Source organism: Podarcis liolepis, assembly GCF_965112155.1.
Source record: "Podarcis liolepis genome assembly, chromosome: 8".
Lineage (NCBI taxonomy): Eukaryota > Metazoa > Chordata > Lepidosauria > Squamata > Lacertidae > Podarcis > Podarcis liolepis.
Genome location: NC_139560.1, coordinates 34,740,405 through 34,752,796, shown reverse-complemented (window position 1 = coordinate 34,752,796; position 12,392 = coordinate 34,740,405). Strand labels below are relative to the sequence as shown.

The window sequence follows — 12,392 nt, the reverse complement described above, 5'->3', positions numbered from 1 at the left end:
CCTGCTCACCAAAGTTGCCATTGCAGTTTAACTAATTTTAAAATAATCCAGATATATAGAAGAATGCTGAAAGGTAAACAGTATGTTTTCACTTAAGTTTATACAACGAATTTAGACACAGTGCAGACTTCAGGAGCATAAATGAATTCCTGTGCATGCATGATTCTTACATCTGCATCATATCATTCACAGAGTTTTCCTGTAATCTTTTATCTCTGCAACATACCATATTCAAACTGCGAAACACTGAGAATAATTCCAAGCTTCGTGGCCTTGTCATGCTTATTTTCAAAAGGTGTTCACTGTATACCATTGTACTATTGTATTGTTCAATATTGTGACTCTTCAAAATAAAAACTGGCTAGACATTGTGTTGATTTTAAAAACAAGGAACCTCCAAGCTGGAAGAGTTTTTGTATATTACCTCCAACATATCTTAAAGTGATAGCTTCAAATCAGTGAAAATGCATTGCAGAACAATACTGTTCAATGAAAGTGGCTTCCTTTTTCAGCAGTGCACCAATCACTTACATTTTGATTCAAGCATTATCAGTTACCTAAGTTCCTTGAAATCTTAAGACTAGACCACATTTTAAATTTGTAGTACTTAAATCAGGAAATAAACTAGTCTTGTGGGACAGTTTATACACTTACAGGGTATTTATACTTCAGCAGAATAGACTTGATAGAAGTGGGTGCCCAGATCTCTACCTGTGCCCTATGAAAGGGTGTTAGGCTCAGCTTATACGGTGTGCAGCTTACTTACATCCATTGGCTTGACCAAAATAAGATGCTAATTTGCTTTAGAGCAACAGGTAAAGAGCAACAACTAAGGAATTATGGACACTTAAATAGTTGGTTTCTGAAATTATTGTATGTTCCAATTATGAGATTTTTCCATTCCCAATGTAAAAATAAGGGTGGGGGGCTACATCCAGTTGAGGCATCTTGCTTGCACAAGAGGGTCTTACTCATCCTCTTTCCCCCTGCTTCTGTTCTAAAACAGATAGCGATACCAGAAGAAGTCTCACCATGACTGCTGGTAAAATGTTATCTCTCAAACCATGCCTTAACAGCATTTTTTAAAAAAAATTATACCTCACCTTTCTCCCCAAAGGAGCCCACAGTAGCAAACAAGTAACAAAACAATAAAAACATCTTAAAAACTATTCCAGTACAGATGCAGCAATCCTCACAACAAAGTTGGTGACTAGAAATGCAAAGCAATCTTGGAAAACACAAGCCTATGGAGTCTACATAAAACAATTAGACAGGCTTTCAAGACAAAACCACAACTACCATGTTCACAAATGTGTTTGTGTCTGTATTATAGAGGTTTGAGCTTCAAAAGGAACTCTGCTCTAAGACATGTACAGAGCAGATAATGTACAAGAGACAGATTGTAGTGTTTTTTGCACTGAGAAGTAGAGAGGCTGCTTGGTCCAAGCTTGGGACAATTTACGGTTTCTGGCTCAAGAGTTCTACATGGGAATGAGAAAGAATGATAAATTTCAGAGATAAAATTAAACAAAGCAAATGAAAAAAGCAGCTGGCCATTTTAAAGAGATCTTTATTGCAGATTGACAAAGAGATAAATTCTAAACTTCCAAAATCCAGAAACAGTCACAATTATTGTTCTTTTGAAGCAACAACCAAAACTTTATGGTAAAGAACAGATTACAATAAATTTTAGAGCACTGTTCTTAAAATTGAGCAAAGAGGTGGTAGAGATGATTTAAAGTACAACAAATTAACTGAAGATTTCCATTCTGGCTTCAGCTCCAAACTGAACAAGTCCAACTAGGTATGTTTGTCTCCATTCTGAAGATACGTATCGGTCGGTGATATACTTCAAGCAATGTTAATTTGATTAAAAAGTTTGTCCTTAATAACCTGAGACATCAATCCATGTATTGCTTCTATGGTGGTCTTGCAGCTGGGGGAAAACAAAGGCATAAATTTAAAGTTGGCTAAATGCAATTCTGTCACTATATTACAAGTTATTCAGATGTCTAAGAAGCTCACGGTGCCCATAACCCCATGAATCTCTACAACCATCCAGTTATGAAAAGGCAGACATAGCGTCTGATAGTTGACTGAACTGTTGTTTGTTTTAAAAGGTAAATTCAAACATGCTTTATATGGAAACATACAATTTCAGACATTATGTGTCTGACACCTCAAATCTAAAACAAAAAGAAATGTCAGCTATTGTACTATGTCAATAGTAGTTTAAAGATCTGAGACAGATACATAGAGAAGTAGTATATTGTTTCAATATACACTGAAGTTGCATGTTGCATGCACTAAAGAACGTAAGAGAAGCCTGCTGGGTCAGGGCAATGGTCCATCTGGTAAAGCATCCTTGTCTCACAGTGGCCAATCAGATGCCTGTGAGAAGCCTGAAAGCAGGACATGAGTGCACCAAATCCTCACTGATGATTCCCAGCAACTGATATGCAGAGGCTTACTTCCTATGATAGTGGAGGGAGAACATAGCCATCATAGCTAGTAGCCGTTATAGCCTTATTCTTCATGAATTTGTCTAATCCTTTTTAAAGCCTCTCTTGTTAGGTAGGGGCCATTGTTACTTGTAGGAGTGAATTCCACAATTTAACTGTGTTTTGTGAAGCACTTTCTTTTGTCTGAATCTTTCAACATTCAGTTTTGTTAGATGCTAAAACATCTCTATCCACTTTCTCTACACCATGCCTCACTTTATACATCTCTATCATGTCTCCACTTTTCTCTAAACTGAAAAGCCCCAAATGTTGCAACCTTTCTTCATAGGAAAGATCCTCAATCCCTCTGATCATTTTGGTTGTCTTTTTTTGAACCTTTCCCAACTCTACCATAACCTTTTTGAGGTGACATAGTATTCCAAGTGTAGTTGCAGCACAGATCCACTTATCGATCCATTGTGTCACTCTCCCCTCATACTTACTTAAGCTTATATTCTAAAGATGACATAAAAAGAAAAATGGTGGAACAAATGGAATGGTGGAACATCTAGGAGCTCCAAAGACTTAAAAAGAAAACTCAATAATCCATGAAACTGGCAAGTGATATGTCACAACAGCCCACAGGAAGTGATTAAAGTGATTTTAATCATAATAATTTATGTTCTGAAATCATATAGATAAGGAGAAGACCTTACCTGTCCCTTGTTGCTTTGGCTAGTTTGTCCTCTGATTTTCTGTCATGGGACTCTAAACCCAACATGAAACTTCCTCGACCCAGTTGGGCTTCTGATTGTTCTAATTTCTCTGATAGATCAAATACTTGCCCAGTAGTGTAGTCTGCATTCTGCATTTGGAAGATAAGATTTTACGTTTCTTTAACTGCCATTAATGCTTTTAATTGGAACAGTATATGTTGAGCAAGTAACCACCTTTAAAACATTTACAACCACTAGACTTTGTTTTGTGCGTAAGGCAATAATGTAATTAAAATTCATTTAAAGCACTTTAGTTCTTTTAAAGTTTACTCTGTCTTTTAGCAGTAGCCAGTTAGAAATTAAATTTAGAATATTTAGTTGCTAGACAAGATAAACAGCACTCTCTGAAAAGATGCAAAAAGCTGGAGGGAAGAAAGTTGGCCTCTTTCCAGCTTCTTTCCTTGCAATGAATTCAACATAAAGTTTGCAACAGATTTGTGCTGACTGATTTGTAATTGGATACAAGATCACTTGCACAGAACATGTACGCTGCACAGGCTTCTCTTGGGTTCCACTTCCATATACCTCTCTGTTCCTGTTTCGTTTTATCTTCCAGCCTACAGAAAGAACTTCCAAAGTGCTTATTTTTGGAACACCATACTGATCAGGGTTAAAAGTCACGAAGATACTTACAGTAAGCAAACTAGATGAACTTAGTGTGTTCACCCAGTATTTGTTCCACAAAAGCTCAAGCAACTTGCGATCCAAAGAGGATTTGAAATAGGAGACTTCTAAAGCATAATACCTGTTTTGCAAGAAAAGTATATGAACAACTTTCAACATGAACTGCACAATGAAATGTTACATTTTAAAAACTCTCAAATATAGACAAATCCCAAGAACATAAATGTGACCAAGAAATAATGTCATCTTTCCTTTTAAAAGAAGTGGGGAGACTTGTGGTCTTCCAGATGCTGCTGGACTCCAACTCCCATCAGCCCTAGCCAGAATGACAAGAGTTGAAGAGCCATAGGTTCTCTACCTCTATCCAGTACACCCAGTATGATAGTATTTAAGGGATCATTTCATGTCTGCAATATCAATCGTGCCTTGGTTCCACAAAGTGCCACACAGTAGTCTTATGCTCAAAACATATACCAGAATGATTGTATTGTGGATACTGAAATATCACCATAACCCTTCGCCTGAGCTTTGAATAGGGCAAAACAAACACCTACACAGAAGTGGAGAGGGGATAAACAACAGCCATAGAAAAATCCAAAAACAAAACAGTGGAATATAGTTCTCAATGTGCTGCAAGGAAACTTTTATCAAGTTTAATGCTTCTTGAGGAAAAACTGCCCAGAACAACTTTTCTACTAAAACTCATTTAAGCAACACATTGTTGATAAAATTTCCTCACAATGCATTGGGAATGCTGTTCTACAGAGTACCCCTCACTTCTGGACCAACTTTTTCGGGAGCACTGGAGTTTACAGGGAGAAGAAATAGGAGAAAATTGCCTCCTCCCCCTTCTTCCAGTGGAGTATTCCATGAGAAAAACTCCATTCAGAGAGGAAGTCTGGAACCTCTTGTCTGTTAGTGAGCAACTGTCCTCTTTTTGTTTCAAAAGGAAAGCATACCTCCCACCCCCCTCAATATATGACTATCCAAGAAGCCTTGGGTATTTCACAAATCTTTTCAAACATTTCTTTTCAAGCTGGAAAACATTTTGAAATCTATCTATGAGAAAATAATTCCTTACTGTTTACAGTGCACACCAAAGTCTTCTATTTTATTAAGTGGGATAGTCTGATATTCAGAAGGGCCCTCATCAGGAGGCTTGTAGCCCTGAAGGAGAAAGAAACAAATTATGATACTGAAGTTGTAAGGCAACATCTTTTCATATAAACAGATCCAGATTTTTCCATTAGCATGCTGATGATACTCAGCTTCATTTATCCATAACATCTGAATCAGGAGAGGCCAGGCTGGCCATGGGATGGTGTCTGGATGCACTGGTGGGATGGATGTGGGAAAATAAGTTGAGCTTGAATCCTGGCAAGACCCAGAGGCACTGTGGACGAGTGGTAGTTGTTGTGTCTGATAAATTGGTCAACTGCCTGTCCTGCAGGGTTGCATTCCTCCTAAAGGAACAGGTATATATATATATATAGGGTGCTTCTGGATCCAGCTCTGTCACTTGAGGCCCAGGTAGTGTCAGTGGCTAAAGTGCCTTTTACCCAGCTGTGAAAACTATGGACCAGGAGAGCTTGACTACAGTAGTTGAAGCACTGGTGACTTCAATACTGAATTACTGCAGTGCACTCTACATGGGGCTTCCCCTGCACTTGATTTGAAAGCTGGAATTAGTGCAGAATGCTGCAGCATGGCTGCTGACAGAAGTGAGACCATGTCCATATATAATACTTCTGCTCAGAGATCTGCAATGACTGTCTGTTTGCTACAGGGCTAAGTTCAAAGTGTTCCTTTTAGTATACAGTACAAAGCTCTTAACAGCTTGGGGCCAGTTTTCTTGTGGTAATCCCTTAGATATGCCCAGTACACTGCTCTCATATGTGGAACTGGCATGATTACAGGTGCCACATAATACTCATTTTGCCTTTGTAAGAAATCACTATTTTAGTGTGGCAGCACCTACACTTTGGAACTTCCTGCCTTTTGACATCAGGCAGGCACCTTCACTGTATTCTTTTGGCAACTGCTGAAAACATTTTTGTTTAGGCAAGCCTACACAGACCTGCAGAAGTTACATGTGTTTTATATATTTTTAGCTACTATTGATTTTAACAGTCTTTTGAATATTTTTAGATGCTTGATAATTTTAATTATCAATAAAAAGCATTTGTAATGCATTTGGAATGTTATTTTTTCTTACAATCAATCTGTATATAAATTTTGCTAAATAAACAAAATAAATCCATAGGGTGGATCCTTACATCATATACATTTGGTTATATAATTATTGTTACCTTAGGATATGTTCTAAAAGCTCCAAGATTTACTTTTCCTGCAGATATTGTCCTTGTTGGGTCAATCTGTAAAATGCATTTGAGAATTACTGTACAAAATGCACTCTAAGAAGCAATTGAACACAATTTTCTTAACTATAGATCAGGCACTTTCAACTCACTCCCAAGAGACTGTGAGTTACTCCCAGTATAAAAAAGTGGCAGTGATCTACCCATTGTCATTGGAGGGAGGAGGAGCTTTTGTTAGGGGGAGCTTCTTTTTTTTTGGAGGGGGGAGGCCAAAGTTGTTGAGCTTTTTTAGGGAGGAAGAACATCGCTGCTATAGATCAAGGGCATTATTCTGATCACTTTATCCTTTATAGTAGAATGATGATTAGTACCTATCCAAAAAATATATGACTTTTGTAGAAACTCAAAGATTCTAGTTTGGTGGCTTAAACTGTCATTTCCTTGAGGAAAAACCTTGGTTTAGATTACTTAGTGGTTGCATGAATGAATGGAAGCTTGCACAACTAATCTTGCCTCCTCTCCCGCTTCCAATACAGTCTCTCCTGAAAACCTCCTGAACATTGTGGGACATTTCATATGGGGCTGCAAAATGATGAGAGAACTACCTAAAATCAATAGAAGAAACTGTTCCATTGGTGCAAGATTCTTCAACCCAATTTCGAATGATTCCCTCTTTCTCTACTGTAGCACCATTTGACATAGCTGCCCACAATGGAGAGGTTTGAGCAAATACTGGCTTCTACCCCAATATATTAAAAGTTTTAGTTTTCTAGTGGACATTCCATAATGTAAGTTCAAAGTCTAGAAATACCGCAAGATAATTTTGTTGCTGTTGTAAACTGTGTTTCTGTGCACTGCTCTGGTTCGCCAGAAGCGGCTTAGTCATGCTGGCCACATGACCTGGAAGCTGTACGCCGGCTCCCTCGGCCAATAAAGCGAGATGAGCACTGCAACCCCAGAGTCGGTCACGACTGGACCAAATGGTCAGGGGTCCCTTTACCCTTTGGCCCTAAGGCCCCTTAAGGGGTGAATAGAATATTTAGGCAAAGGAAAAATGCAATAAAGGAACAATGAATGCATAATTACCAAATACCCACCAATTGTACTAGATATGCATTTGTGAACTGCATTCATCCTCTCTCCACATAGCTCTCCAGCATTCATCCCCTTACTTAGAAGCTAAGCTCACTCACATAACTCCTGCTCCCTCTCCAATCTCATACCTAGGAGCAAGTCCACCAACAATCAAGCCTCCAAATAAATAGGCTTCTGAAGCAGCTAAAGTTGTAGCACTAACTGGCTACAACCTTCTGGCTTCTCTGCAAGCTGATGTTCTTCATGTGTAGAAGTAGTAAAAACAGGCTGGGGAGGCTAAATTTGGTACCCACCTCCCAGCCAACAATAGACCTGTCTCCTGATTTATGCTTCTTAAAACTCTCTTAAGCAATTATTTAGACATACAGTTCTCCTGATTAAAGACTATCTTGAAAATAGTCTTAGTTGTAATAACAAGTGTAATAATAAGAGCTATTCTTGGTTCTGCTTCACATTGTGTAAGTAACAAAATTCTCTCTCTGGTGAACAGGGGAACTCTGGAAAGGGGAGTAATGGACCCTAACACTCCAATGTCCATACAGACAGCAGAGGAGTTAGGGAATTCGGGAAGCCTTATCCTTCTTCATTTTAGGTCCTGCACACAAGACCCTTAAAATGTAAATGTAATTTGTTTTAATAGAAGAATCTGCTCCCATGAGCATGTCTTCAACTAATCAATGAGAAGTTCTTACCCTGTGATAGGCAATTCAGTATATGCATAGTTTTCCAATGTTACAAAGTGATCCTGCAAATACTGACTTGAATTAGTTGTGATCAATGAAAAGGGCAGCTGAGTTTATGGCTCAATAGAACAAGATATAAAAGAAATTACATCCAATATATAAGAAACAGAAAGGTCTCCAAGTAGTGTGAACAGTTTTTTAATAGGAGTTACCTGGTTACAAAAAAAACAGCAATAGAACTTAAATTTACTGTCTAACTCTATTTCGTATTTAATTTGCTTGAATTCCAATATATACTTACAACCACAGCCACAAATGGTTCTTGAAATTGCTGGTTAAGCATCTGAGTACTGACATCAATTCCTGAAAGCCAGCAGCCATAGCCAGGGTGGCTGTGATACCAGCCAATTGCATTTTCTAATCGACCAACCTAACCAAAGTTTTTAAAAAAGGGAAAGAGGAAGAAAGCAGGTTAAACTGAATTTAATCATTGTGAATACTGCCCTCTTTTGGACAGTTGGCAAACCACAGATATTTCAAAATTAAGCCATGTATGAACATAAAAAGCCCTACAGGATCAGACACAAAGCCCATCTACTCCAAAATTGTTTTCTGAAAAACATGGCCAGGCAGGAAGCTCAGAAGCTACCGTATTATTATTTTTGTAAATAATGAGCTTGTTGTTCACTTAACAAAAGCAGAAATTAAATAGAAGAAATTATTTTCTTTAAAATTTCTAAGACAATTAAGATGTACGTAAAATGGAGAAAATGAAGCAGTAAGAATATGCATAAAAAAACACAACATTGAAGCCCTTCAATAAGGTAACTAGAGGAGAAAAATGTATCTGAACTAAATCTGATCCAAACTTATACTCAACTGGTGGTGTAAGTGACAGCATATTGGGGTTAAGGGCAACACATGTTGTTCATAAATTACAAACTGAGGTGTCTCCAATCCCAGATGTGATTATAAACAGTTTTAACACAATGCTAATTTGCTAAAAGGAAATCAGTCTTCCCTTTTTACCTGCTTTGCATTTTCTATATACGCAGCCATATATTCATATGCAGCAGCCTGAGCGTTAACTCGTGTTTCAGTGCCTTCGACTGGTAAAGCAAAGCTGTCCATGATAATCATAGTTTCGCCATCCACTTTTCCAAGCATTAAGCCCATCACTTCCAAATTGCCTCCTGACCTAGCATGCATGACCATCTTCAGGAGGGCCAGAGCAGAGATCTTGCAGTACTTGAAATAGTGGTGACTGCAATGGAAAAACAAAAGAGCTTAGCACAATATCTATTATGACAGAAAAGGAAAAGAAGAAACACAAAGTACAATAAACGATTTAAGGCAAGAGAGCTCACCCTGAAACTCAGAATCAATAAAATGATACGGGACAAGATTTTTTTTATAAAAAATATTTTTTAAATCAACCAGATATGAAATACCAAGGTGGTGTACAGCAGTAGGCAGAGGCAATAAAAACAATACCACCATAAAAAATACAAAATAATCACAAAAATGACTGGCCCACCTTTGGAAAATTTAAATCACTGAATGTAAAGCACTATCTTAATAAAAACATATTTGAGACATCTGAAAGTTAGCAGTGAGAATGCCTGCTGAATCTTCGCATGGGACCTGGGACACTAAATACTTCTAGCTGAATTAAGTTGGGCATCTGTAACAAAGAGGATAACTAAGAGTACTTCTCAGAGTGATGTAAGGCCTCAGGCAGTCCTTAAGGTATCTTGGACCCAATTTCCTCAGGGTTTATATAGTAATACTGTACAAGAAATTTGAACCTGGCTTGGCAGCATGTGGGCAGCCAAATATTTTAGCAGAGGTGTCAAATTCTGTTGGCCATTTGCCTTCCTCAGCAGTCTAGCTGCAACACTGCACTAGCTGGAGTTTCAGTACCAGGCCCAAGGCCAGCCCTACACATAGAGCACATTGCAGTAATCCAGTCTTGAGGTTATCAATACAAGGACTATAGTGGTCAGGAATAGATGGCATACCAGGTGAAGCTGGAGAATTGCAATTGCTAAACACAGAGGTTACAGATATACTCAACAGTATAGTACATACCCATATGCACCTACTTAAACCATAAGATCTTCTACGGTCCTTCTTCAGGAGGTGCATATGGTAGCTACTGACAAAAATGTGTTTTCATTTATGGTAGCCTGGCTATAAAATGCTCTCCCCAAAGAGGCTCACCACATGCCTAATCTGATGTCATTTCAGTAAAATCTTTTCATTGTTCCAGGCCTTTAAATCTGTTCCTGCTACAAAAAAAATTATCACTAGAGCTAAGGATTTTTAATGATATATATTTTATAGATTTATTATGCATATTTTAATCGCCTTTATATTTGTTGTAAGGCACCCAGAACATGGTTATAGGGTGGCAAATAAATATTTCAAACTAATAAAATAGATCCAGATTTCAAAAGAACAAAATGTTTCTCTCTTAATGTAACAAGCAACCTATGTTGTACAGCAGTAAATTGTGTGGATGTGAGAAACCCAGGTACATAATCCTGCTTCAATTAAGATCGAATGACTGACCCCTCACACATTTGGGAATAGCTAGAAAATTGTGAGAAGGGGGAGTTCCAGAAGTGTGTGAGTTACTTATTTTCTCCCAGAAGAGGCCTTTGACTTCTCAGCATACAACATTTTAAGACGTTTCATTTGCTAGAAACATTTGTTCTTGGGAGGCTGCTTGTTTTTCCATTTCATAACCCCCCCCCCCGCCTTCACTCAGTGTCAAAATGAAGGAGTCATGGCGTGTCTGTGTGTTGATATGGGGCATTCACCCATCATTTTTACTTTCCTTGGATTTATCTTTGACTCCCCGCCTTTCCTCGTTCACCCCATCTTTACAAACGACTGTCAAGACCTGTTACTTTTTCTTCTCTTAAGATCTCCAAGAGGCAATCTTTCTTACCTGCACCTGTCCAGAGTTTAGCATTTTGATCTTTCCTCTTACTCACCTCTACCTCTTCTTGTCAAGTCCTACATGAGAGGTAATATCTAGGGCAGGTGCATCAGCCCCTCGCCCTTCCTCTCCCGGGACCAAACAGCACCGGGGTCCGGGCCGAGTCCTTCGAACTGAGCCGCAAAAAGTAGCCTGGGAGGAGATCCTCCCCCGCTTTGCCCACCCGCTCACTTACTCCTTGGTCCACGGCTTCGCCGCCAGGATCTCCTGCTGCTGCTTGCGGTCGTACTTATAGATCTCATCGATGCTCTGCGCCTCCTGCATGTTGTTGGCCATCTCCCACGTCTTCTGGGCCATCCCGCTCCCGGAAGGGCCGGCCGCTGCCATCTCACCGGGTTCCTCAGGCCGAGCCGGGCCCTGCTAGCCGATGATAGACCCTCCGGGCAGTCGAGCCTCCCGGCCTGCTTGCCGCAACAGAGCGAAGCAAGCGCGGCGGAAGTGGGTGTAGGCGCTGGGCAAGCGGGCTGGGCGGGGATAGAGAGTCCCCCGCGAATGGTTCCGCCCGCTCCGCGACGCCTCGAGCTGGCTCGCCCGCCCCCTAGCGAGAAACGGTGGAATTAGCCTCCCGCGCGGAGAACGGCCATCCCAGTCTTTTCGCAGGGACGGGGTTGCCCATCGAGGAGAGGCGTCGTGGCACGAGCCCTCCTGCGAGCCAGTCATTAACCCGCTCTGCCCCGAAAGAATTATTCCCACCCCACGTCTGAATTCCAGGAAAGACGCGTAAAAATTATATCCACGTCTTCCCTGCCATCGCAAAGCCCGCCTTTTATTTGTGAGGGCAAACTACTCCACATTTTAAAGTGAGTTTCTGGTATCTAAAAAACATGACATCCCAATGGCGCATTATGGGGTATGCCTTCCCGCTTATTCATAGCTTTCACCTCTGAAATTTAAAACCAGAGGCTGGGCTGCCACCTGTCAGGGGAGCAGGAGTCCCCTCTCCTGCATTGTGGGTTCTGCGTTGAGCACTACGTGACACCCGAAATCCCTTTCAACTCTTAAAATCCTATGAAACGTTCCCTGTTAATCTATTCTATTGAGCTTTGTTTTGAAAGAACATATAAGAACGCATCGAAGGAAGCCGGAATAATATTTGTAAACAATCCCCTTCTCTGCTCCACCATAATCAATGCATTTTCATCTGTTGAGGCACTCCTCATATTCTGCATCACCGTGTTGTTCTTGACTTTGTGTACACACCATACTTTTAAGACTGTGCACGCACTATACCTTTTTTTAAGTACTGTACATTTATCCCTCGCTTACAATTCCCAGCAACCCTTAACAAACTACAGCGCCCAGAATTCTCTGAGGGAATAATATAGGGCATAGGGGTGTGTTCTTTAACTATCATTTGCTTAGAAACAGAGCTTCTAGATTTCCCCTAATACTGTATAGTCAAGTGCAGAGAGAGAGTGTTCTTATATGTCTCTATATTGAGGAGAGAT

The 12,392-nt window shown here is 39.9% G+C and overlaps 2 protein-coding genes across 3 annotated transcripts in view; one reads left to right on the top strand and one right to left on the bottom strand.

Moving 5' to 3' along the window:
- Positions 1-12,392, top strand: part of CSPP1 (centrosome and spindle pole associated protein 1) — a 76,007-nt gene that overhangs the window by 7,452 nt on the left and 56,163 nt on the right. The window lies entirely within an intron of this gene.
- On the bottom strand, positions 1,553-11,274 carry COPS5 (COP9 signalosome subunit 5). The gene is made up of 8 exons (XM_083517614.1): positions 11,120-11,274; positions 8,967-9,201; positions 8,239-8,367; positions 6,151-6,216; positions 4,923-5,008; positions 3,851-3,962; positions 3,158-3,306; positions 1,553-1,936 (listed from the first exon to the last, which is right to left on the bottom strand). The coding sequence occupies exons 1-8, from the start codon at positions 11,269-11,271 to the stop codon at positions 1,852-1,854; spliced, it is 1,014 nt and encodes a 337-aa protein (XP_083373740.1). The 5' UTR covers positions 11,272-11,274; the 3' UTR covers positions 1,553-1,851.